Source organism: Sorex fumeus, unplaced genomic scaffold (genome assembly GCF_029834395.1).
Source record: "Sorex fumeus unplaced genomic scaffold, SorFum_2.1 ptg000094l, whole genome shotgun sequence".
Classification (NCBI taxonomy): domain Eukaryota; kingdom Metazoa; phylum Chordata; class Mammalia; order Eulipotyphla; family Soricidae; genus Sorex; species Sorex fumeus.
The window spans coordinates 19,205,666-19,232,937 of NW_026606151.1; the positions used below are offsets into that span (position 1 = coordinate 19,205,666).

The 27,272-nt window shown below is 40.3% G+C and overlaps 1 protein-coding gene across 1 annotated transcript; it reads right to left on the reverse strand.

Moving 5' to 3' along the window:
* On the reverse strand, nt 1–27,065 carry LOC130040409 (nuclear pore complex protein Nup153-like). The gene is made up of 10 exons (XM_056132486.1): nt 26,956–27,065; nt 21,250–21,778; nt 20,289–20,384; nt 13,441–13,671; nt 12,866–12,888; nt 12,654–12,766; nt 5,569–6,453; nt 3,466–3,696; nt 1,365–1,542; nt 1–989 (listed from the first exon to the last, which is right to left on the reverse strand). Exons 2-10 carry the CDS (start codon nt 21,652–21,654, stop codon nt 899–901), a joined length of 2,253 nt encoding a protein of 750 aa, XP_055988461.1. The 5' UTR covers nt 21,655–21,778; nt 26,956–27,065; the 3' UTR covers nt 1–898.
* Nucleotides 27,066–27,272: the final 207 nt, after the last annotated feature.

Consider the following 27,272-nt stretch of genomic DNA (forward strand, 5'->3'; position numbering starts at 1 on the left):
ATTAAAATTTCACATTCACAGATTAGTTACACCAAAAATGTACAGAAACAAAACTGAATTTACATGATGGCTGCTTAGTGCCTATATTGCAAACCATAACACCCAAGAGGAGAGAGAAAGAGGGAATGGATCTGACACAGAAGCAGGGGGTGGGAAGGAGTAGGGGTGGTGGGAGGGAACTGGGAACATTAGTGGTGGAGAATGGGCTTGATGGAGGAGTGAGTACTTGAACATTGTTTCATGGAAACGTAATCACGAAAATTTATAAGTCTGCAACTTTATCTCATGATAAAAATTTTAATTTACACAAGTTTGATAATAAAATAATAAAAAGGTAAGACAGGTGATAGAATGAAAATACAGAAAGCGCATGTGACTACTAAATGGAGAAAGAACCAGATCTGGGAACTCTTTGGTAATTAGGCTTTGTCTGACAGAAAATTTAGTATCCAATATACCCAACTCACTCCACATGTACACCAGCACAAACTCAGCAGAGAAATTATTCATTTCAGCATCCTCAAATCTATACAGAATTCCACTGATAAAATGACAGTTATCAGGCATTTTATAAACACATGGCAATGCACACAGATGTACAAAGAGGTTCTATACAAAACCACTGGTAAAGTGAGTTTATTCCTGGGCTCAGCTAGCCTATGCCAAATCAGTGGATAATTTGTTGGATCATAGAACAGTTTTGCTGAAAAAAATCAGTTACCAGATGCTACAATCTTTTAAACAGATAGAGAGATGTGGGATTTCTGAAACAAAAGAAACAGGAGGAAAGTGTCCAAATTAAAGAAATGTCTTTGCAGCTCTGGCTTCAAATAAGCCCCACATATTGGAACCCAGTATGGGAGAGGGCACCAGATGCTAAAAATAGTGTTTGACATCATCATGACCTTTGTTTCTTGCTTCTAATATTCGTCCTTTTCTTGCAGCCAGAAATTGGAGTTCGGGAAGAGAATATATTTTGCCCATTTGACCTGTGGAATAAAAGAAAATCTTGTGACATGATGTTCAAAAAAAAGAACCAAAGAAACAGAAAATACCTTTAAGAATGGTAGCACTAAATGTGACCACGGATAGAGTGTGACTAGGAAAAATGTAACCAAACACGTTTCCTGTTGTCCCTACACTGACACCCAAAGAAATGCAGACACACATACAAGTACGCACACACATTCACACACCAACACGAGCTTTTATTCTTGGGCAATAATTCTACCAGAAGGGTAAAACAGAATACATTGAAGGTGGAGAACATTCTTGAGGATACTGAATGGATGCTAAGAACAGAACTCAGGCCTGGCACATTCTTAGCAGGTTCGATTCTCTATTTCAACAACAAGTTCGCTTACCCCATTGTGAATGCTGCTGGGGCCTGGTTCACGGTAAAGGCTCCTGAGCCAGAAGTCTGGACTGAGGCTGCTGGCGCTTTCTGAGGAGCAAAAATGAATACTCCGAGTGCGTTGTTGTTGTTGTGCGTTGTTAGAAAGTTGGAGCTTGCTCTACTGCAGCCAAATCCCAAATCTGAGCCTAAGTCAGTTGAAAGAGAAAATGCCATTAGAATAAAAATGTGATTGCTGTCTCACAAGTTAGAGCAAAGGCAAGGACCAAGGGGATAGTGTGGCTTTTTGGAGAGCTTTGCATATTCCAGGGCTTGAGTTTGAAACTCAGAACTGCACAGAGCCCTGAAGATGACTGGGGGAAGCCTAGAGATTCTGGTATGCAGGATAGGAGCAGCTCAGTTTCTAGCATGGAAAGACTGAACCCTGCTGGCTGAGTATAGTCTGACTTTCATGTATGACACCCGAGTTGCATGCCAGCAAGGGTGAGCCAGGGGATGATCAACCATCCCTTGCCCAACACTTGTTACCTCTGAAAAAATGACACAATTTGCCTTATGAACCAAGAGGGGAATTGAGAGAGTGGACTTCTGATTGTAAAGATAGTGGGACCAACAGATGTGTGTGGTTTTACCTTCTTCAAAATTCACATTAAAACGCCAAAACAGAAGGTCAGTGGGCTGAGCACATGCTTTGCATGCAGTACACTATAAATTTAATCCATCTGGTCTCCTGAGCACCACCAGAAGTGAGCCCAACGACTGAGCCACGAGTAACCCCTGTGGTCCCTCCCCAAAAATTGCATTTATATCACTCTTAAGGAATTCTTTCTGATCAAACCAGAATCAAAAAAAAAGTAAGATGAAAGAAAAAATAAGGGAATAATAAGGAAAAAGGCTTGAAATGAAAATGGTTAGCCAAAAAAAAATGATCACAAAATTCACAGCTGGTCATCAAGCCTAGTAAATCTGATGTGAGAAAATGTCTTTTAGGCAGTGAAAAAACTTTAAAACATAAAAATTGTGATATCTACACCAAAAACAAACCCAACAGTTCTTAGTTCTTAGTTATAATTCATGACAGGTATAGGTATTATGGAGAAAATATTTACATGGAGACAATTACTGATGCCAATGAGTAAACAAAATTGACACAACATATCCATGGATGTGTGTATTATCTAGAGTATAAAACAAGCTTGTTTCTTAATCCCACAACCCCTCTCCCAGGACAACAGGTTTATGTGTGCCCCTGTCCCAGGCACACAGACATGGAACTACAGAAAGCTGAATTATGAATAATTGTAGCAATTTCAAGGCCAGAGAGGTCATAGATGTTAAGAAGCTTGCCAGTGGATGACCCTAGTTTGATCCCTGGCACCTATATGGGACCTTGAGCAATAGCAGGAGTCGTGTGGACCCCTAAGGGGTCCCTGAGCACCAATAGTTTTGGCTCAACACCCTCCTACCCCCACCCTGGAACTGTGGTTCATTCACATAATAATCTACAACAATGAAAGCAAACTATATGCGATCATGTGGATGAACGTTATAAAAAAGAAGAAAATGCAAGAATTCAAGCAATGACTATAGTTACATTCCATTTACAGAAAACAACTCAGGAAAAAATTATTAAAAAAAAAACATTTTAGAGATCTTAAGGCCGCCCAGGCTGCGGTTCTACAAGTGTTTGCTTCAACATTACACTGTTCATACATGCTTATACCTTTCTGTTTTACATTTAGAAAAACATACACCGTGCAATATTGAGAAAACACATCACTCTCTTACAATGTGCACCAGGTGGCTGGATTTTACAAAATTACACAGACTGGGTGATGGTTCCGAGGGTTACACTATCAGAGGAAGTGATGTCCTGGTCTTTTCAGCCTGCTTTGGAGGGTTAAAATAATTTGTTTTTAAGTCATTGGAACATGTTTAAATATGCAAGTAAAGTCCATGATTATGCAATAGACAGTAAAATAGGACAGTGTGGCAGGAACGTCCCAGCCAAGTTACTATGGATGTGGTTGTAGCTCCAAAGCTGACACCGGATATCACAGTCTTATCACTGTTGGCTCCTCAATCAAACATAACCAGAGAGGCAACTGTACCTGGTTTGCTTTCTTGAGAAAACAATGAAGGTTGAGATGTCCTGGATTCACCAGAGTTACCAAAGGCAAAGCTGCCTGCAGTGTTGCTGTCCTGTGGGAAGGAAAAGGCCACCCCTGGCACAGGGGAAGAAGAGGCGGAGACACCAAACAGACCACCTCCAGGGGATGCAGCTGCTGGACTTGAATTAGAGGAATTGCTGTTTGAAAACGTGAAAGATGGCTTTGTTGCACCTGGAATTGTAAGACAGAAATTCACCGACCCAAATCTTATCAAAGAGGTTAATTCTAAAAAGCAGATAGCACAGCGGTAGGGCGTTCGCCTTATAAGCGGCCAACATGGCCGACCCGAGTTCGATTCCTCCGCCCCTCTCGGAGAGCCTGGCAAGCTACTGAGAGTATTCGATATGCCAGACACAGTAACAACAAAGTCTCCAATGGAGACGTTACTGGGCCCGCTCGAGCAAATCGACGATCAACGGGAGGGCCTTTTTACTACCCAATAATCTGAATATTCATAAGAAAATTTCATTTCTGTATAGATTTGAGATTTTTTTATCAAATGACAGTTGTCATAATAAATGTTTATATAATAAATATAGACAACATTTATAGCTTGTGGATGTTCTGTCTTCTCAACCCATAGCATTAGATTAATAAATACCCTTTTAATCCAAATTAAGGTGGATATTGTGTTTGTACAGTAAATTTAGATCGTGGAAGATTGCTGCTTGTTTATGTATATATGATTTGCACTTTCTTACTAAGATTACTGCACTTTAATTCACATGAATAATAGCAAACTTTTTCTTTAGCACTAACTAGTGGTTCTTTTCTTGCCATTATGATACATTAAATTTACATGTTTTTGCTTCCTCTACAGTTAATATTACTAGAAAATTTTAATTTTGCAGCATGATAGTTGTAGTAGAAGAGCAAATCTAATAACATGCATGTCCTTCTACCACAAAACCTTGTGCACTTCCCCTTTCATTTGTATTTTAGAGCTAGCTTGTCAATTCCACAAAAGGTCCACAAGAAATAAAATTATATTGGAGGTGGGGAATATTTCAACCAGGAAGTCTTAAAGGCTTCTGATGTGCAAAGGTAAGTTCTGGATTCTATGACTACTGAAAAATAGCACTGTAGCACTGTGGTCCCGTTGTTCATTGATTTGCTCGAGGGGGGAACCAGCAATGTCTCCATTGTGAGATTTGTTGTTACTGTATTTAGTATATCATGTACAGTATTGGGAGCTTGACAGGCTCTGCCTTGCAGGCAGGATACTATCAGTAGCTTGCCTGGCTCTCCAAGAGTGCAGGAGGAATCAAACCCATGTTGGCCTCATGCAAGACAAACGCCCAACCTGCTGTGCTAGTGTCCAGCTATTAATTGTTGGTTTGAAGGAATAGGTAAGCCTGAATCTAGAAAATTTTCTTTTTCTACTTTAGTATTTCCTCCATAGCTTTTCATGGTCTATGTTAAAAAAAACTTCCTTGGCTTCTCCTATGATAATAATTCCATAGCTATTCCAATGAAAATGATGACTGTAGTATTAATAAAGCTATTATTTTGTACTCTGTAGTAGAAAATGTCACTTCACTAATATGGTAATCAGATAAGTGTTTTTTACTGCTACTCTGTTTAGAGAATGACTGGTTCATCTTTTAAATGACACATTATTTATTCCTTCAGGATTCTGTCTGCTTTCCTTACATGCTAATGATCAGTTATCTGTAGAGGCCTAAACATAAAGATTTTATTGTGCAGAAAATAGAACAGAAGCTAAAGAGAAAATGCCTTCATTTTTTTTAAAAAAAGTAGAGAAATTATGCATCAATTCTGATTGTAAAATTCCCAAGGAAGAAATTCATGACTAAATCTGTGTTATTGTGAGACTCTGTTAGAGCTCCATTTCTCAAGATCTGATATGCAGATAATATTAGCAGAATCATGGCAGTTTGGGGAATTTACAACTGAAGGGCTATGCTACTTTCCAGAGAATTCCATTAACTGTGACTCTCTCTGCTATAGTTCAGAGGAAAGTCTTCCTTGGCTTGCTAAATTGTTCAGATACTAAAAAAAAAAAGCACATTTAATTCCTACCAGCTATAGTAGCTGTTTGATCTCCAAAAGCGAAAGTGGCCTTCCTTGACTGTTCCATTTCCTTTCCACATGGTTTTGCTGTGCTGAAACTGAAGGGTGACGCATCTTTGGTTTGCTCTGAACTCCCAAAGGAAAACACTGGTTGACACTTTGGCTCTTCATTGTCAGTTTTCTTCCCAAACACCTGAGAAGTAGAAGTAACAGGCTTTTGTTGTTTAGCTCCTGTCCTTCCCAAAACAAACAATGAGGCAGATGGCAGAGAGGTAGGTACTGTGTTGCCAGAAGTGAACCCTGCTTTGGCACCTGGTAATTCTTTTTTAGCATCTGGCATCTTCCATGTGAAAGGAGATCCCGAGTCACTCTTGCTTTCCAGGGTTCCAAAGCTCAACTTGCTCTTCAAATCACTCTTGTTTTCCAGGGTTCCAGAGCTGAACTTGCTCTTATCAGAAGTCACTGTGGTATTAGCAGTAGTTGCACCTAAGCTGAAGCCTGCCGGTGATGGTTTAGGCGGTACTTCTTTCTTTACTTGCAGCCCAAGATTAGGCGTTCCAAATTGAAATGGCATTACAGAAGCTGGATTGCTTAAAGAAGTAAAAAGTCCAAACTTAGAATTATCACTGGTTTGACTGTCTTTAGCTTCTTCAGATTTAGAATCACATGAAATTCCAAATTTAAAGTCTTCCATTGATTTAGAAAAGTTGAAATTCATGGGCTTTATAGCCCCAAAATTTGTTGATACACCTACTTTGAAGCCTCCCTGATCTCCAGATTTAAAGTTTTCAGTATTTAATGCAGTCTTGAGTGTGGACCCAGAAGAAAATGATGGGATTCCAAGTTTGAAGGCTGAGGCTCCCGAATTCAATGATGAGAAAGATGTACCAAATCCTTCAAAAATAAAAGACCAGAAAGTTAATGTTAAAGTTTCAAACAAAATATGAGACCAAGGAAGACACAACTAACTTAAAAAAGTTCTATTTAAAGATGATTAGCAATGGGCTGGGGCTATGGCATACCGGGTAGGGCATTTGCCTTGTGTGAGGCCAACCCAGGTTCGATTCCCAGTGTCCCATATGGTCCCCTGAGCACCGCCAGGAGTGACTCCTGAGTACAGAGCTAGGAGTAACCCCTGTGCAGCGCCGGGTGTGACCCCAAAAGAAAAAAAGATGATTAGCAATGCTAGTTAACATGAGTCAGGCTGGAAAAATCCTTCAGGGTTTGAGGCATAGGCTTTGCAAGTGGTTAACCATGATTCTATCTCTGGCACTGTATACTGCCCTCTGAGGACTGCCAAGAGTCATCTCTGAATCAGGAGTAAGTGTTAAGTATTCCCAGATGTGGTCTTCCCCAAAAAACAAATGATTTTGCTTTTTCTTTTAAACAGAGACCTACCAAGCAGTGCTAATGTGCTTTTCTCATTGTATTTTGGCCCAGAGATGTGGAGTTGATAGGTTGGTTGCCATCAAGACAACATTCAGTAGTGCCAAGGGCCAAACTCACAAGGCATGTGTGCGACCATAGATGTGACTTCCTGGCTCTGTGTGTGTGTGTGTGTGTGTGTCTGTGTGTGTGTAAGTAGTCACGACTTTGCTTCCTAGTGCATATCCCCTGTCTGCGGGTTCGCACTTGGGGGCCACACTCAGCAATGTTTAGGTCTTAATGGCTGTGCTTGGGCGACCACATATGATACCAGGGATTCAAGTGGGCTCAGACATGTGTAAGGCAAAAGTCATTACTAGCTCTGTCATCCCAACAAAAGTTTTATTTTCTTTTTCAAATAACATGAAGGAGTCAAACATATTTCATGAGTAAGAGCAATATTTAGATATAAACAGTAAATTGACATGATCAAAGGCTTACTTCAAAATATTTTCCTATAGTTGAATAAACGAAAATAAAAATCCTTGGTAACTCAAAACAGGAACTATTTGTAAGAGTGCTAAATATTTGTTATGTCACTTCCCCATGTGTAAAGAAAGATAACAGCCAGCTAAGCTTTCATGCTCATATTTTCCTCTTGAATAATTACCTATTTTACTTTCATTTTATGGGTTTTGGATAACTTTGGTTTGTCCTTCCTGCATAGCCTCAGGTGGTTTAGGTTTATTGGATTGCTCCCATCACAGTGCTCCCATTCCTCTATGTTTATTTGTAGCTTCTTTCTTTATGCTCTGTTAACTTGTAAATATTGTTTTCCTCTTCTCCTTAAGTCCTTTGCATGAGCCTGGAGGCCATATGCAGTGCCGGGGACTGAACCTTGTTGACCACATACAAGAAAGCATCCTATTTGCTATACTATCCACCCTTGACTGAGTTCTGTTTTTAAGTTTTGGGGCCACATGCAACAGTACTTGAGGAGTTGTGTGGTGTGTGATGCCAGGCCTGGAACCTGGGGATCCTACATGCGAAGCATCTCTGCTCACCAAGTCTTCTCCCACTCTGAAAGGATCATTTCTATGTAGAGTTTTCTGTTCTTTACTCTGCAATTCAGCTCATCAGCAGCTACTACATTCATGTCATTTGTTACAAACTCACCAAGAAACAGATTTTAGTAGGTTCTGGGGATGTACAAATGAATAGATGTTATTAAACTTTGTTTTTAGAAGTTATAAGGGGGAAATATTGCATGGGAACTGACAAAGCATCTGTTATAAGTAAGAGTGGAAGGAAGGAGCAGGAATCACAAGGTGTTATTTACATATTTGTAAGTTGTGGGGAGAGGACACAACACAGGCAGGATGACTCAGAAGTAACAGTGCTGTGAGTGGAATCATTTCATAACCTTCCTTCTTGTATTTTTCCATCTGCTCTCTTTGCTTCCGTCTTGCCAGTAAAACTGCTATCTGAAATTCTATCTTTGTCCACTGTCCTCAGTAGTTCTCATCAACTCTAACAGTTTTAATCACTATCAGCATGCTAATCTTTAGCTGCAACCTACATACACTTCTGAGCTTCTTTCTTAGTTGATAATTCCACTATTCTCTTGTTTTTGTTTTCTGCCTAGGTGGTGCCTCACCCCTCTGACTTAGTTCTCATTTCCATTTTGCTTGGCTTTTCTGCGTAGGTGTTGCCTCCCCTGCCCCAGACTTAGTTTTCAAATCCATTTTCATTCTCTTTTTTGACTCTTTTGCAGCTAGTCTAAATCCCCTACATCTCTTGTTTGAATAGTAGTAGCCTTCCTATGAGTCATCTGATCTTATTCCCTTGATACTCATCCTTCTAACAAGCAAACGGTGCAACTTTCTTTGTTTTGCCTCTCTTACTATTTCTTTACAAGATTAACTGTTCTAAAGCTTAGTCTTGCTACGTTATAAGTTAGAACAGTTCAGTTTTAAGCATTCTTCTTTATTCACCCCGTCCCCTACACACCACCTCTAATACCATGAATTATTAAATAATTGAAAACTTATGAGGCTAATTATCAGTAAACACCCAAGACCTCACAAATACCTGACTGTCAACTTCATCACTTTGAAACCACCATGTTTTTTGTCTATATGATAATTCTTCAGGCCTTCTCCTTATTTCATGAATACATATTACTTATTATTGCTTATGCTGAAATTTCTAATTTAGCCTCTGGTCTCCCAATTTTGTCACCTTCACATCTATGTTTGAAGAAAAAGAGGGATTTATCAAAAGTATAATTCTTCTACTCTCACTCCTCTGCTTAAAGTACTGCCTCATTTTCTATTTAAAGGACGAAGTCAGAGTTCTAACACATATATTGATTTCAACTTTTATTCTGACTAAGGTCTGAATCTATCATCAACTTAAAATTATTCTTGATATATTGCATAAATTAAGGGTTGGCGAACTGGTTGACTGATTTGTTTTCTTAAGAGAAGGAGAGATGCCAGATTAAAGAAAAAGATATTTCAAAAGAAAGATCTTAAACTCTTACTCGTAAGGAGATATACATGAAGACTTTTGGAATTAGAACTCTTGTATCCAGACAAGGAGAAATTAACTCAAGTTATATACTGCAGACATAAAATTATATATTCTTAAGAAGCACTGTAGCACTGTCCTCCCATTGTTCATCGATTTGCTCGAGCAGGCACCAGTAATGCCTCACAAGAAATTGTGAGACTTGTTGTTACTGTTTTGGGCATATCAAAAACATCACGGGTAGCTTGCCAGGCTTTGCCATGTGGACGAGATACTCTCCGAGAGGGGCTGAAGAATTGAACCCAGGTTGGCCTCCTGCAAGGCAGACACACTACCCGCTGTGCTATTGCTCCAGTAAAGTACCAGTATAGTCATATCATGTTTTATTTAATATCTTTCTTACTATATCTAAAACAAAATAAACAAACTAATATATAATATATATAAGAAGAACAAATCATCATTTATTGGTTAATTAAATAATGCAAATCTTAAGTAACTTCCGATTTAAAAAGAGCAATACAACAAGAAAAGCTCACATCAAACTTGTTTTTTGGCTGCCTGGGTTGAAGGACCTTTCATTTGTGATTTACTGAATTATTCCAGTTTCTCTTGTATATAGCATAAAGATGAGAAGCAAGTTTTGTTAATTATTTTTACATATGGAAGCCAAGGAGATAGTCCAAGATAGCACAAAGGACCAGGGGCATATGCGGGAGCTCTAGGGCAAAAGTACAGCTCTCAATACATGGCACATGTAGAAGTACAACTTCTAAGTACTGCCAGTGAGGATCCAACATCAGCAGGTGTGCTTCAAAACAAACCAAATAGAACATTTGAGGGTTGAGAGAGAAGGTGCTTGCCTTGCACGCAGCTAATCAGGTTTCGATGCCTAGCACCACATATGGTTCCTAGGCACTTCCAGGTGTGGCCCCCAAACCGATTACAATAAAATGACTTGGGGACAGGGAAATATTATGCCAAGGGTTGATCCCTGGAACCACATGGTCTTCTTGTAGCTCTAGTGGTCCTAGAGCATAACCAAGATGACCCTGGTGGTCGCTGGTTCTGCAGAACCTGAGCCCCATGGCATCCTTAAGCCATATCACTGAAGCCACTCACTAGTATGACTGACCAAGTGTCACCAGGAGCAGTCCTGGGTGGCCTGAGCAGTGCTTAAATAAACAAGATAAGTCACATGGGTGGATCTGAACCTGATGTTCTCTTAACTATCGATCTGTGTAAGAATCATCTGTACATGTGCTTTGACCTCCTCGTTTTATGCAGATTTATAAGAAACTTTCTGTTCTCGGGATTTTTGAGTGTGTTCAGGGCTTACTCCTGTTGTTGCTCAAAAGTTATTCAAAGTGTTAAAAGATTTCTTTCCCTCCCAAAATGCCTAATTTGTTACAAAGGAAGGTGACTCTTCCAAATGTTTGCCATTTTCAAAAAGTTGTCAAAAAGCAGAGCGGTAGGCATTACAAAGTGCAATTTATCAGAATATGAGAAGCATTTAGAAACTCAGAGGTATTCTGAAGTATTATTGTAACTGCATAAAATTGGATAAATTATTAACTCCTGAAAGAAGTGTACTCACCTATGAAATACAATGGTTTAAGAACAGGCAAAAAAAATCTTTTCTAACTCTTAAGGTTGGAAGCCAACTTTCCTTTGAGCTAACAGATTATCATATAACTATTACATTCTTCTAAGAAAACTTTACAACTGGGACTGGGACTATTTTCTTCAAAGTTCAAAATAAAAAAAAATATTCCTACTTGAGGATTCAAATATAATAATGCCTTTGAATTATTATACTCTAGTCTCCCAATTTTGTTTCAAGTGAAAATTTCTTTATGTATATATGTTACAGTAAGCAAATGTGTAAGAATGGCCTTGGTATGTAAATGCCACAACTAGGAAATAATCTGGGAACAACAAAGCAACCCAATACTTTCACAAAAGCAGTGAAGCAGAAATTAGTAACTTCTAAGTACTGCCAGTGAGGAACCTTCATACATCCCACAAGAGCAAAGCACTTTGATTTAAAACGGATATCTTCATTTGCACTATCTCTTCAACACAGCCATTTACATTTTCACCAGTGGTACTGGTTGCCTGTGTACCAAGCACTGTTGCTCCAGCATTGGCTCCCTGGAAATTATTATCTTTAAAACCAAAATAAAATCCCCAGAATTACTGAAAGTCAAGTCTACAAGTAACATCCCTAGGATACTCTCAAATCTGAATGAAACTGTTTTGCTTTCCAGTTGGCTTATAAAATCTGCATCGTTTCTCTCTCTAGCAGAGAAATCTAGAACCTCCAGAAGAAATAGGAGGCAAGCAAGTGTTGGGACTAAAGTCAGATTCTTTAGATTTATGAGAAATGAATATAGCCTATTAGACACACCCATGCAAACACAGTTAATCACAATAGTTGTTTCCAGATTCTGAAATTTTTGAGTTTCGTGAATATTTTGGAGCTCTGACTGGAAGTTTTTCCCCAAAGTATGAAATTTTCATATGTCATTTATACAGCGGGTAAATGAAAGTGGTTTGGTTGGGGTAACACAACTAATAATTAGAGAACAGTACTGTGAAAGATCTGCAAGCTTTCTAGTATGATGTGCATCTGTCTAGGCACTGAAGCATATTCACAAGGGAGAGAGGCACAGAGCCACTGAAAAGAACCCAACACCCCCTTTCACTGTGAGCTTGCCCAGAGGTAGATGGCAAACTTGGTTACTGCTTGAGATCCCTTTCATTGGCTGCATTTTTTACATCTACAACTGTACCTCAAACACCATGAGGTACGGTTGTAGACTTACAAATTTTTGTGCTTGGGTTTCAGTTATACAATGATTGAATACCTGTCCCTCCACCAGTGCCCATTCTCCACCACCACGAATCCCAGTATCCCTCCCACCCCCCATCTCCCCCATCCCACCCTACCTCTGTGGCAGGGCATTCCCTTTGGTTATCTCTCTCCTTTAGAGTGCTGTGGTTTGCAAAAGAGACTTTGAGTGGCAATCATGTTTGGTCTATAGTCTACTCTCATCACGCATCTCCCATCCTGAGAGGAACCTCCCAAAACCCTTTATTTGGTGCTCCCTTCTCTATCTGAGCTGCCTTTTACCCTAGGGTGTGCAGCTGGCCTCAAAGCATTGGCTACATTTAGAGAACTCAACTTGATGTACCTTGATTGCTCTTTGTTATTTTCTTCACATCAAAGTAAAGCTCAGAAACATTGCAGGTCTTATCGAGACTCAAAGAAACACTCTTTGGCAATTCCAGTGTCACAGTAGAACTCCTAGAAAAGAGCAACAATGAGCAATTTTGTCAGTGGGTCATTCCTTTCAGCTATAGCATCCCCACACCTTCTCCCTCTCACATTTCATAGTTCACTTACCTGTTCAAGATGTCTTTCACGTCCTACAGGGAAACAAGACAAAGGTGAGAGTGGGAACATCTGTACGTCTTGGGGCTAGGTACATAGGACTTTCCTATGTAAAGTAAAGAATGACCCAATCCTGAGATATTGAGAAATCGGACATAAAACTATTGGCGTGCTAGTTCCTTAAGCCACTCAGCATGGCAGCACATTTGTCACCCTCTGAGTCTATTGTCTTTCTTGCAGAGGCCCATGGAGAGCCAAAGTATCAGTATCACATTAGCCTGTGAGACACAGGGGAAAGAAGACAGAAATGTGTCCATGATCCCCTTCAAAGGTCACTATCATTGATCTAATTTTTCTTCAGGGGAAGCCATATTAGAAGCCCATATTATCACAACCATTTTTTAGTTGTGGTTCATGTAAATCCCAGTGGGTTTGAGCCACGAAGGTAGTGGCAGCAGATATTACATAGCAGTGAATCAGTCGAGCTACATTTAGGTGGTGGGGTGGGGTATACACCTTGTGGTATTCATAATAGCTCATGAGCAAACAGACCCCCCAGCTCCCTTCCTCCCAGTACGCAGCCTCACCTGAAGCAGCATCTCGGCGGGGGCCTGACATTTCTCCTCTAGCTGTAGGATGTGGGTCTGGAGATCCTGACTCTGCTTTTCCAGACTTGCTTTACCTTCCTGAAGTCTCTTCAGAACTTTCTCCCTTTCTCCCTCCAGTCTCCACAAATGACACTTCTCTTCCTCATGCAGGAAATTTTTAAGATTCGTAAATTCAGACTGTATTTTCATTTTCTGCTTCCCAAATTTCCACTAAAATGAGAAACATGTTTAATAGGTGAAAGCCAGATATGTCATGCTAGCTGAAATAAGCAAGAAACAAAAGGACCAGGATCACATAATTTTTCTTATATGAATTACAATGTTAAAATTCAAAAACAGAAAACAAATAGTGACTGTTGGTGGTGGTGGTGGTGGTGGTGGGGTGTTAGTTGTCCTTTAAATTTCAACAGCATTTGCTCTATCTCTAATAGATATCATGGGTATTTTTATGGGACTGTATTCAATCTGTACAGTGCTTTGAGTGAGATTATCATTTTGACAATACTAATCTCTCTAGTCCATGAACTGAGTGTTTTCATTTGTTGTATCTTCTTTTAGTAGTGATATATAGTTTTCTTTGTCTAAGTTTTTCACCTCTTTTGTTAAGCTCATTCCCAAGTACTTGATTTTTTTGAAGCACAATTGTGAATGGGGACTTTTTTATTTGTTTTTCTCTCTTCTACTTTATTATTTACAAATAGAAATCCATGGATTTCTGTGTGCTGATTTTGTCAAGCTTATTGTTTCTAGGAGGATGTGTGTGTGTGTGTGTGTGTGTGTGTGTGTGTGTGTGTGTGTGGTCTTTAGGGCTTTTAAGTGTAATATCATTTCATCTGTAAATAGTGACCATTTAACTTCTATTCCAATCTTTTTCCTTTTTCTTGTCTAATTGTTGTGGCAAGGACTTTCAAAACTACGTTGAAAAGACAGAGGTGAGAGTGGGCAGCCTTCTCTTGTGCCTGATCTTAGAGGGAGGCTTTCAATAAAATCTCCAAACATCCAAAGCCATCCAAAAAAAAGTTGAGACTTCTCCTTCTCTAACTTTAAATTATACATTAAAGCTGTAGTAACCAATATGAAGTGGTACTAAAATATAGACCTACTCTTAAACCAATGGAATAGAATTGAGAGACCAGAGACAGATATTTATATATACCAACAGCTAATCTTTGAGAAAGAAGAAAAAAGTATGAAATAGAGCAAGGAAACTCTCCTTAAATAGTGATTGAAAACTGATCAGTCACATGTAAAAAGATGAGCTCAAATCAAGCACAAAATGAATTAAACATCTCAGTATCAAGCCTTAATCCATAAACTATATTGAGAAAAACAGAAATCACCCTTCATGACCTTGAATCTAGAGGCATCCTCAATGAGATGCTATTAGCCAAACAAACAGAATCAAAGATAAACAAATGAGTTTATATCAAATCAAGAAGCTTCTGCACTACAAAAGAAGTGATAACCAGTGTAAAAAGATACTGCAAAGACAGGGAGGAAATATTTGCCCATCATCCATCTCACAAAAGACAATATCCAAGATAATAAGTATGTTAAATTTAACAATAACAAAAAAAGAAACCCCATAAAAATATGGAGAAAAAAGAACAGAAACATCTCAAAGGAGACGTGCAGAGGGGCTGGAGTGATAGAACAGCGGGTAGGACGTTTGCCTTGCATGCGGCCAACCCGGGTTTGATTCCCAGCATCCCATATGGTCCCCTGAGCACTGTCAGGGGTAATTCCTGAGTACAGAGCCAGGAGTGACCCCTGTGCATCTCTGAGTGTGACCCAAAAAGAAAAAAAAGAGAGCAAAATCATCCAGTGATAGTATGAATGTGGGGGAAAAGAAACCCTCATCTACAGTCTGGAATGTGGACTGGTACAGTCTTATTAGAAAACAATGTGAACCTTCACAAAAAGACTAAAAATTGACTTCCCATACAACCCAGCAGTACCATTACTTGGCATCAACTGCACAATCTGAGAACTCTACTCTGAATAGACATTTGTGCTCCTGTGTTCATTCATAATACAAGATATGGAACAGCCCCGGTGTCCAGAACAGATGATTTGATAAGGAAACTCTGGCACATATTCAAAATGGAATACAATTTGGATTAAGAAAAAAATGAATCATGTAATGTGCTGAAACAAGAGAGAAGTCAGAATAAAAGGGACAAATATAAAATAGTCTCTCTCCTATGTGAGATACAAAGAAACATAGATTGGGGAAAAAGCAAAAGGTCAGAGGCACTTGAAACATGGAAACTAACTGGTCTGTAGGAGTGAACTTAACAGTGGTGGAATGGGGGAGTGAGGGGAGAGAGTATAAATGGGGTGGAACACAGAGAAAAAAGTGAAGGGAATCAGACACTCTGCTGGAGGCCGTGGTGTTGGAACATTGTATACATGAAACCCTATCATTAACTGTACTTCAGATCATGTGTCTCAAACAAAAAAGAAAAATTAGGGGCCAGAGAGACAGTACAGCGGGGAGGGGGTTTGCTTTGCATGAGGATGAACTGCGTTTGATCCTGAATCCCATACAGTTATAAAAGCACGTCAGGATTAATATCTGAGCCTAGAGCCAGGAGTAAATCCTGAGTATTGCTGGGTGTGGCCAAAAGAAAAGGAAAAGGAAAGAGAGAAAAAAGAATATGGGAAAGAAAACAAATAGTCATTGCCATATTGCCATATGTGTTACTTAATGGACATAGAATGTTTGTTTATAATATTTGTTTACTACAGTGTGAGTGCCAATTAACTTTACACTTAAAATAGTTAAAGTAGTAAATTTTCTGGTGTATTTATTTTTACATATATAAATACATGATAGATTGCTTAGCTACTGTGATATTACTTACTCATGAACAATTCAAATTTGAAGAATGACTCACATTCCTCCATAAAAAGTCATGCCTGGAATACCAATAATCTAAAGTGGAAAATGTTGTCACTATATTCTCTGTGCCATTTGATTCATTTTTTAATTCTTCATGCAAAATTGCAAGAGTCCTAGACAAGTTAATCATGCATTTTAACAAAGTGAAATGTTTTCAGATATAAAGATAAAACCGAACTTCAATTGGGCAGAGGGGTAAGAAGCCATCTCTTCCTTCAGGGGACTTTATTTGAAGCAAAAATTTATAATAAACATCGAATTCTATATTAAGGCTGTTAGGTAACTCCATAACTTTAAAAAGGTAGTCTCAGTCTAAGCTTCGATTGTAGTCCTAGAAATATTCATCCACACACCAGAGTCCACTTAATCCTTATGTATTACAACCAAGTGACCTATGTTGTGGTTCTCACCTTGAATTTGGGGAGCCAAGACTAGCAATTTCCATTAGTGTTACCTCAAATCATGCAGTGTATCAATAACTAGAAAGTTTAGGTTGAAGGGTTATGGATTTAGAATGCAGTAGAATATTCATGTATGAGATAGGGTTTAGTTTTAATCTCCATCAGTGGAGTTTTATTATAGTCACAATCAAATTTCTCCCTCTAACCAAAATCCCAGAAATGAGGGAAGCAAATTAGTCTTTAAGAATTTAGGTTTATGGGGAATGCCCATATTGTTCTCCAGGAAGGTTGGACCAGTTGGCATTCCAACCAACAATGAAGGAGAGTCCCTCTCTCCCCACATCCATGCCAGCTCTGAATGCTCTTGTTTTGTTTTGTTTTTGTCACATGACCCTGAATTACCACTTCTGGGAATAAACCCTGGGATCCCAAAACCATATTGAAGAAATGCCATCTGCACTTGAATTTTTATTGCAGCACTATTGACAACAGCCGGAATCTGGAAACAACCTATGTGTTCAAGAACAAACAACTAGTTAAAGAAATTATGGTACATCTACACAATGGAATACTATGCAGCAGTTAGGAAAAATGAAGTTACAAAATTTGCTTACAAAGGATGGACATGGAGAGTATCATGCTGAGTAAAATGAGTCAGAAGAAGAGCACAAATAAAATTATTGCGCCCATTTTTTCATTCATTTCATTTCATTTCATCATTCTGTTAATCATCGATTGCCTCGAGCAGGCCCCAGTAACGTCTCTTTCATCCTAGCCCTGAGATTATATTCACGGCTCTTTAGGAGAATGAGACCCATCATTGTTACTGGTATTTGGCATATTTGGTACGCCACGGGGAGCTTGCCAGACTCTGCCCTGTGCGCAGGCTACATTCGATAGCCTGCAAGTTTGTCCAAAGTAGGAATGAGATAATAAGATGTCATAATAAAAAATTCTGATAAGATGTCCGGGATCTGGATTTTATAGTCTCTGAGTCTTGGCCGCTGATGGGATTACACGGCGCCAGGGGGCCAGGTGGTGGGTGTGACCCCCGCCTGCTGGAATTTGGAGGATCTGGATGGAAGATGCTCGACTCCAATCCGAGTAGGCTTGGAGGTCTCGGCCCCGGAACCCGCGTGGCTTTGTCCCTCTGCCAGTACCTTCATGTGTGCGGAGAGTGGTCTCAGCATGGTGGTGGCTGGACCACTCTCCGCACACATGAAGGTACTGGCAGAGGGACAAAGCCACGCGGGTTCCGGGGCCGAGACCTCCAAGCCTACTCGGATTGGAGTCGAGCATCTTCCATCCAGATCCTCCAAATTCCAGCAGGCGGGGGTCACACCCACCACCTGGCCCCCTGGCGCCGTGTAATCCCATCAGCGGCCAAGACTCAGAGACTATAAAATCCAGATCCCGGACTAGAACAGTGCAGTCTTTTGCCCCCGCGCCTGGGAGTCCCTCACCGGGACCCCTTGGAGGGGAGCGGGTTGAGCTTTCCTCCCCGCCCCGACCGGGGCTCCGGCAGCCGAAGACCTCCAGGACCAGCCACCCATTTTTTAAATATTAAAAAAATATGAGACTAATACCGAAGAAACAAGGGCAAGAAGGATTAGTCTACAATTAGAAGTTTGCCTCAAGTGCTGGGGGAGAAGAAAATTTGGATAGAGAAGGAACCACTATGACAAAGATACTTGGAAATGATCACTCTGGATAGGAACTGAGTGATAAAGGTAGGAAAAGGAACAAACATGATAACCTCCCAGTATCTGTGTTACAGACCATAGTACCCACCAAAAAAGGGGGTGAGGAAGAGAAGGAGGCCAGGAGGGTGATAAGGATAAGGAGGGAGGGAGAGAAGGAAAATGCCTGCCATAGAGCCATAGGGGCAGGCTGGGAGGGCGGAGGAGGGAAACTGGGGTCATTGGTGGTGGGAAATGGACACTGGTGGGATGGGTGTTGGATCACTGTATGACCGAAACCTGGTCATGAACAGCTTTGTGACTATGTATCTCGTGGTGACTCAGATTCAAAAGTAAGTTTTAAAAATATTTAAAAAACAAAAAAAGAATTCAGGTTTAACATTTAGACACAGGGGAGAGGGCAGAGGTTGGAAATACCATTGAAAGAGGCAAGACACCCTCCTGTCCTGCATGGTTTGTCTGAGAACTAATGCCATCAATATCTCCATAAAGATCGTGTCTCTGTTCCTGAGGAGGCTGGCCAGCCAAACAAACAGTCTCAGAAAGCCAAAGTCTTCATTTCAACTTTATGCTGTTCAGCAGGGCTGTTCCTCTAAGTTCTCAGAAGATTTAACACCATGATCTCAACTTGTAGTGCTTGTGTTCCTAGTCCTCACCTTCTGATCGCATTATCTTAGGACTCACAACATCCACTTGAGGGTAAATTTACCACACAACAGAGTTTACTTCTTTTAATCAGAAGTTATTAAAATTTTAGTTGTTTAAACTTAGAAATTTTAGCATCTTATCATCTCATTCCTACTTTGGATAAACAGGCAGGCTACCGAATGTAACCTGCCCACAAGGCAGAGTCTGGCAAACTCCCCGTGGCGTACCCAATATGTCAAATACCAGTAACGATGAAGGGTCTCATTCTCCTAACTCTGAAAGAGCTTTGAATATGGCACTTTTAAAAAAAAATCTCAGGGCTAGGATGAAGGAGACGTTACTGGGGCTTGCTTGAGGCAATCGACGAATAACAAGATGGTTGTGAAACTTAGAAATGTTTGCTATGAGATAGGCATGGTTTACAATAGTTTTAATGTTTATACGGTAGGTGTGTTACTGTGCCATGCCAATACTAAAGTGCCAATGTCCTTCCATCAGAGTCCATTGGTCAGTTTTTGACTACCCCATCTCATATTCATCCCTTTCTTAGTAATTTTACTTCTATTGTCATACTCTAAGGGTTTGCTTTTATTTATTTATTTTTTTATTTTATTTATTTATTTATTTATTTTGCTTTTTGGATCACACCCAGCGATGCTCAGGGGTTATTCCTGGCTCTGCACTCAGGAATTACTCCTGGTGGTGCTTGGGGGACCATATGGGATGCCGGGGATTGAACCCAGGTTGGCCGCGTGCAAGACAAACGCCCTACCCGCTGTGCTATTGCTCCGGCCCCAGTATTTGCTTTTATTTGAAATTGTCTCTTCTCTTGCTTTATTTCTTTATATACCACATGAGTGACATCATCTAGTATTTGTCTTTCTCTTAATGTTTCATTTTGTTTAATGTGATGCTATGGTTCTATACAAATTATAACATCATACAAGATTTCATATTTTCTTATAGCTGTGTGAAGTTTGAATAGGGTGAAGGGATTGCAGATAGCTTCTTCAAACTTAGACAAAAAGGGGACATAAAAATAAATAAACTTTTCCTTATGGTTTATCTACGTGTTGTGATATGTAGTGAATGAATCATTATTATGTTTTCCTTATTGACTGTATTTAAGCTCTATAATGAAAAACTGAGATATCAACAATACCTTATTCTTACCATATATTCAAATGTATGGTTATTTGTCGATGTTTCCATACTGTTGCATTTATTTTCCATTTCCTTCAGTTTTTCCACAGTTTCCTGAATCTTTTTCTGAGGAAAAATGTGTAAATGAAGTCAAGTTAATTTGAAAACTCTTTATTAGGTACTAAAGGGGAATTTCTGTCTTCTAAGAGATTATTTATGGCTTATTATCCCTCAAGAGCAAGCATGCTAAGAGCTGAATGCACAGTAACAATTGATCACCTTAGCAATTCCAAGCAGTTGGATGATACTTTAACACCATTTCTGCACTATACAACTTCAGAGTTAGAAAGCATAACTTTTCAGGAAGCATAGCTGATAGATATTGAACTGCTATTCTAAATTCAACCCCTAACTAGCGTCTGAGCTATTTCTACCCAATCTAGTTATATCAGAAAGATCTTACACAATGACCAAGATAATAATCACTCTATAGTGGTTTCCTCTACATTTTTATATATTGTCATTTGTATTTGTGCTTTGGGACTCATCTGTGTGAAGACACTGTTTCCCACCTATTAAGATCCTTTCCACCACTCAAAATAATAGACGCCAAGCTATTTATTTACCCTCATTGATTAGAGGATACTTATGAAGTGCTATGTCTATGTCCATTATGATTTTATATTTTATCACATGAGTTGACCATATCAGTTCCTCAAATATTATACACAATCAGAGAATCAAACATGAAGCTTGTGTAGAAATATTTCATGATAGCAACTGATATGAGTGTGATCATTCTTGGTGAGGTTCAATGTGTATCATCAGGAACTGATTTCATGGGTACCTGTTAGAAACTAATTTCAGAAGGACTGTATTTCAGAAAGCTGTTTTTCTTGATCACAATCTCAGAAAAATGATAAATGATCTCAGGTCTCAGGGAGCAACTTAAGAGCAGGTAAGGGTGAAGCCCTGTTGCCTATACACTCACCTTATAGACAAGGCAGGCATCGCTAGCAAGAAGAGTGGTGTGTGTTTTGTGCTGTGGTGACCGCTCACAGTACCAGCAGATGAGCTGGCCATCGTCCTCACAGAATAGGCGGAGCTGTTCTCCATGTTCCTCACACAAATCTTCAAGACTCATTTCTTTAATAGTTTCAATGAGGCTTTGCAGTTGCTTGTTGGATCTCAAGCTTCCATTATTAACTTGTGTTTGACACTGTGGGCAGAAATATGTCCTTTGTGACAATGTCACTGGTTTGTTCTCAGTGATACCCTCTATGCACATGCGGCAGTAGCTGTGCCCACAGTCGATGATCATGGGCTCTGTCATCAGTTTCAGGCAGATAGCGCAGGTGGCAACATCCCTCATTCTCTTAAGACTGTGTGAAGCCATAGCTTTTTCCAAAAAAAAAAAAGTCAATATTGGATCTAAGGCAACTTAAAGCAGCCAGAATTTTCCAAGATTGTGGAAATGCTTGTCACCTAGACTTCTGTGCTTCGCAAGTGTTGAAATCTCTCTAAAGAAAAGAAATGGATTTAATTGGAGAGTTTGCAACATGTATTCAGGTGAAAAATTCCTCAACAGAAGTTTTATACATTAGAAATAGTAGAGAAAGTTCTGAATGGATAAGATGTCTAACAAGAGAACAGAGTGATAGTATAGTGACTAAGGAACGTGCCTCATATGTGGCCAACTGGCTTTGATCCCAAAACCCCATATGGTCCCAGGCCCCACCAGGAGTGATCCTTGAGCACAGAGCCAAGAGTCATTCCTAAGCACCACTAGGTGTGGCCCCAAAGCAAAAACAAACAAAATAAAATGTCTGATTAAGAATACTTTATCCAATTAAATTTTATGTGGGAACAAATTGCTTTTCAAATAAAAGCTATGTAAGTTTATCATTGATCAACCATCCTTTAAAAATACTCAGGGGATATCTATAAAATTCAATAGTTTACTTGCCTTCTTTTACAGAGAGTTGGAGGCACTTGTAGCAGTGCTCAAGAGCCAAAGGTCACTCCAGGTGATACCTGACCAAGTAGGCCAGACCATTCAATGCTAAATCCAGTGATGTGGTTTTTCACCATCCAATTCTAAGTCTGATGACTTGGTTTTCCACCATTCAGTGTTAAGTCTAAAGACTTGATTTTTCACCATTCAATGCTAAGTCTGGTGGTCTGTTTTTTTTCTGTTTTTTGTTTTGATTGTTTGTTTTGATTTTGGGGTCACACCTGGGGTTACTCCTGGCTCTGCACTCAGAAATTACTCCTGGAGGTGCTAAGGGAACTATATGTGATGCTGGGAATCAAACCTGGGTCGACCGCGCAAGACAAATGCCCTACCCCCTGTGCTATCGCTCCAGCCCTGATGTATTTTTTAAACACTCACTTCTAAGTCTGATGATGTGGTTTTTCACCATCCAATGCTAAATCTGATGAATTGCTTTTTCACTATTCAGTGCTAAGTCTGGTGGTGTGTTTTTTCAATACTCAATGTTAAATCTGATTATGGGGTTTTTCTCAGGCCCTGTGGTTCTGGGGACCTGCAAAACTACATCTGGGGATATTACTCAGGAGACATTGCTACCAGAGATCAAACTTAAAGCCTGTGTATGGCAGGAATGAATGCCAGCTGTGAGCTATCTCACAGGCCCCAGATTTACTTTCAATTTAAAATAGGCCATAAACTTAGGATATTTGAGGAGAACATGCGGCCCTCCAAATAATAATAATTAGAAGAAACTAGCAAGAAGTATCTGATACCTGGTTATTACACAAAATACAAAAGGAAAGAGGGATGGAGTGGTAATTCCTGGGTAGTTCTTGGCTTGTCTTTTACCTGGCCAAACAGGAGTTGATCCCTGGTCTCCCATATGGTTTCCTAAACACTGCCGGGAGTGATTCTTGAGTCAGGAGTAGCCAGGGAGTGGCCACAATTATCTGCCTCCTCAAAAAAAATTTTTTAAGAGGAGGAGATTTTCCCTAAAGCATTTTTATTAGAGCAACATTGCCTAATATCAAAGATAGGCAGAAAGATTAGAAAGAAATAAACTAAAAAATAATAAAATAAAATAAAAAAAACAAAGACAAAGAATCAAACTAACAAACAAGCAAACAGAATAAAACTACAGACCAGAGTCCTCTATGAGCATAGATTAAAATATCTTAGTCCAAATCTTAGCAAACAGAGTTCAGTAATATATTAAAAGAGTTATACATAATAATAAACTTATGTATACATAATAAAAAGGTAATAAATAATAAAGGGCTGGAGCGATAGCACAGCGGGTAGGGCGTTCGCCTTACAAGCGGCCAACATGGCCGACCCGAGTTCGATTCCTCCGCCCCTCTCGGAGAGCCCAGCAAGCTACCGAGAGGATCTCGCCCGCACGGCAGAGCCTGGCAAGCTCCCCGTGATGTATTCGATATGCCAGACACAGTAACAACAAAGTCTCCAATGGAGACGTTACTGGGCCCGCTCGAGCAAATCGACGATCAACGGGAGGGCCTTTACCTTTATACATAATAATAAATAAGTTATACATAATAATAAATTTATGTATAAATTTAAGAGCTAAGAGGACGAAGAACCTCCGGCTCTGGGCACATCTCTTTGATTCCACTGTTCTTCCTGCATTAACATATGCCTCAGAGACCTGGGCCCTACGCAAACAGGATGAGAACACTATTCAGGTCTCCCAAAGAAGAATAGAAAGAGCTATGCTTGGAATATCACGTTTCACTCAAATGAGAGAATAAATTCAGAGTTCCGACATCCGTCGACGATCAAGAATCAGGGACGCTGTCTCATTTGCCAAGGTGTGAAAAATCAGATGGGCTGGTCACGTAATGAGATTTAAAGACAGCCGCTGGACTAGAGCTGTTACTGACTGGATTCCACAGGATGTCAAAAGACCGCGTGGCCGCCCACCTACCAGATGGTCAGACTTCTTTGTGAAGATCATGAACGATCGGTTTGAGGCTCTTCATGTTCCCAGAGCCAACAGATGCCATTGGGCTACACTAGCACGCAACAGGAACAAATGGAGACGTTACTGGCGCCCGCTCGAGCAAATTGACGACTAACGGGAAGTTAAGTGATTAAGTGATTAAGTGAATAAATTTATATATATATTCCAGGGAGGATCATCATACTCAAATCAGTTAACGTAATTTACCACATTTGCAGGACTGGAGCGATAGCACAGTGGGTAGGGTGTTTGCCTTGCACAAAACCGACGCAGGTTCAATTTCTCTGCCCCTCTTAGAGAGCCCGGCAAGCTACCAAGAGTATCCTGCCTGTACAACAGAGTCTGGTAAGCTACCCGTGAGGTATTCAATATGCCAAAAACAGTAACAAGTCTCAAAATGGAGACGTTACTGGTGCCCGCTCGAGCAAAACAGTGAACAATGGGAGAACAGTGCCACAGTGCCACCACACTAACAAAAGGAAAGATAGAAATCATCATCAGATAAATTGACACTGAGGAAACTTTTGACAAGATCCAACATCTGTATATGATCTTTAAAAATCTCACTAAAATTTGGACAGAAGGAACATGCCTCAGTATGATAAAGGCCATAGGAAACAAACAACATACTAAATGGATAAAACAACATACTCAGTGAAACTTTACACTCAATTGGGCATAAGACAAAGATGTCCACTCTCAATCCTGACAGCCAATGTGGTCTTGAAAGTCAAAGTCACAGCAATTTGTCAAGAAAATGGATTCAATTCTAAAATAAGTTAATCTATCAATGTTGGCATATAAAACTTTTCATAGAAAATACTAAAAACATAAGGGCTGGAGTACAACCGGTAGGGCACTTGCCTTGCATGCAGTTGACCCAGGTTTGATCCTTGGCATCCCATGTGATCCCCTCAGCCCTTCCAAGAGTGATTCCAGAGCATAGAGTCAGGAGTAAACCCAGAACATAATTGGGTATGGCTCCCTAAAAAAGAAAAATATCCTAAAGACATCACTGAAATAAGTACTGCACTGTAACACTCTCATCCCTTTGTTAATCAATTTGCTAGAGTGGGCACCAGTACCGTCTCCATTGTGAGACTTGTTGTTACTGTGTTTGGCATATCAAATACACCACGGGAAGCTTGTCAGGCTCTGCCGTGCAGGCGGAATACTCTCGGTAGCTTGCCGGGCTCTCCGAGAGGGATAAAGAAATCGAACCTGGGTCGGCCGTGTGCAAGGCAAATGCACTACCCGCTATGCTATTGCTCCAGCCCATAGAGAGACAATGTAATTCCTAACAAATTCCAAATTCATTCTTCAAGAAAATTAATTCTATATTACTAACATCTTTTTGGAATCCCAAAAGATCATGACTCAATCTTAAGACTGAGACAAAAACAAAAAGAATGAAGGCATCGCATGCTATCTTCTAACTATATTATAATGCTATAATATAGTATAATTGGGCTGGAGCGATAGCACAGCAGGTAGGGCATTTGCCTTTCATGTGGCAGACCAGGCCAACCTGAGTTCGATTTCTCCACCCCTCTTGGAGAGCCAGGCAAGCTACCAAGAGTATCTGAGTTTTATTCCTCATCACATTAGCTTCTCTGTGAAAGGGGTGCTAAGCTCCAGGTAAAGGTAAAAAGGTAAAGGCCCTCCCGTTGATCATCGATTTGCTCGAGCGGGCCCAGTAACGTCTCCATTGGAGACTTTGTTGTTACTGTGTCTGGCATATCGAATACTCTCGGTAGCTTGCCGGGCTCTCCGAGAGGGGCGGAGGAATCGAACTCGGGTCGGCCATGTTGGCCGCTTGTAAGGCGAACGCCCTACCCGCTGTGCTATCGCTCTAGCCCAGGTAAAAGTTCATTTTTTCCTCTGAGTCCCGCAGTAGGACCTTCACACAAACCCAGTTCTGTAACTTCTGAGAGAAGGCATGACGCCTGGTGAGAGGGAGGCAGACAGTTGGTGAAGTACAAAAGTCCTGAATATTTCAGAGTGAGGAAGGTTTCCCTTATATATAAACTCTCATATAAACTCTCTCTCTCTCCCTATCCCTTCCTCTCTCTCTCTGTCTCTGTCTCTCTCTGTCTCTCTGTCTCTCTGTTTCTCTCTGTCTCTCTCTCTGTCTCTTTCTCTCTCACACACGCACACACACACACACACACACACACACACACAGACACACACGGCCTAGAAGCCACTCACATATTTGTGCACAATCTCCACCCTTGTTGTTATTTCCTGAGGCTTGCACAAGGCAGTATGGTGCAATTGTCTGCAACTCAGAAATGAAACTTAAAAAAAAAAAACGAAGTGAAACTATTGTGAGAGCAGAGTCCAGAAGACCTGTGTATCGCACAAAAAAAAAAAAACCAGGAGAAATTCTTTTTTGTTTGCTTTTGTTTGGGGGCCACATCTGGCTATGCCTTTGGGGCTTAGTCCTGCCTCTGTGCACAAGGATCACTCCTGGAGGGCTTCGGAACCACACTAAGTGTCAGGGATCAAGTCCAGGTCAGCCTTGTGCAAGGCAGGTTGCCTTTCCTGCTGTATGATCCTTCTAGCCCTCAAAAACTACTAAGAATTTCTAATGTTGGAAATTTAGAACCTGCCACTCCCCAGACCCTACCCTCCAGTACATACAGAGACATAATCTCAGGCATCAGACTCTTCCCCCAAGAGTTCCCCACCTGATTTACTAGAAACACACTGAGACTCACGTTTTGTTGGCAATCTTCTTTGTAGTAGCAGCTCCTTAGACAAGGAAGTTCCCTCGGGCTGGATGGAACTCTGAAGTGAAACTACTACAGTGTTGAGTGTGCTGTTTGATTGGAGGAAGTCTGTGAAGTCACTCACGTTTGGCACCAGGCATATTCTGAAGGGGAAGTCTGGAGACACCGTCTGAGAAACAATAAAGAAAAAAAAATACAATAACCCAGGAAACTGTCTAAAATCAGGAGGCCACCAAGAGCCAGTCAGTTCACAGTCTGTCTTGAAATCTTTTTAGAGCTTTTACCAAGCCCCTTGGGAATTCAAG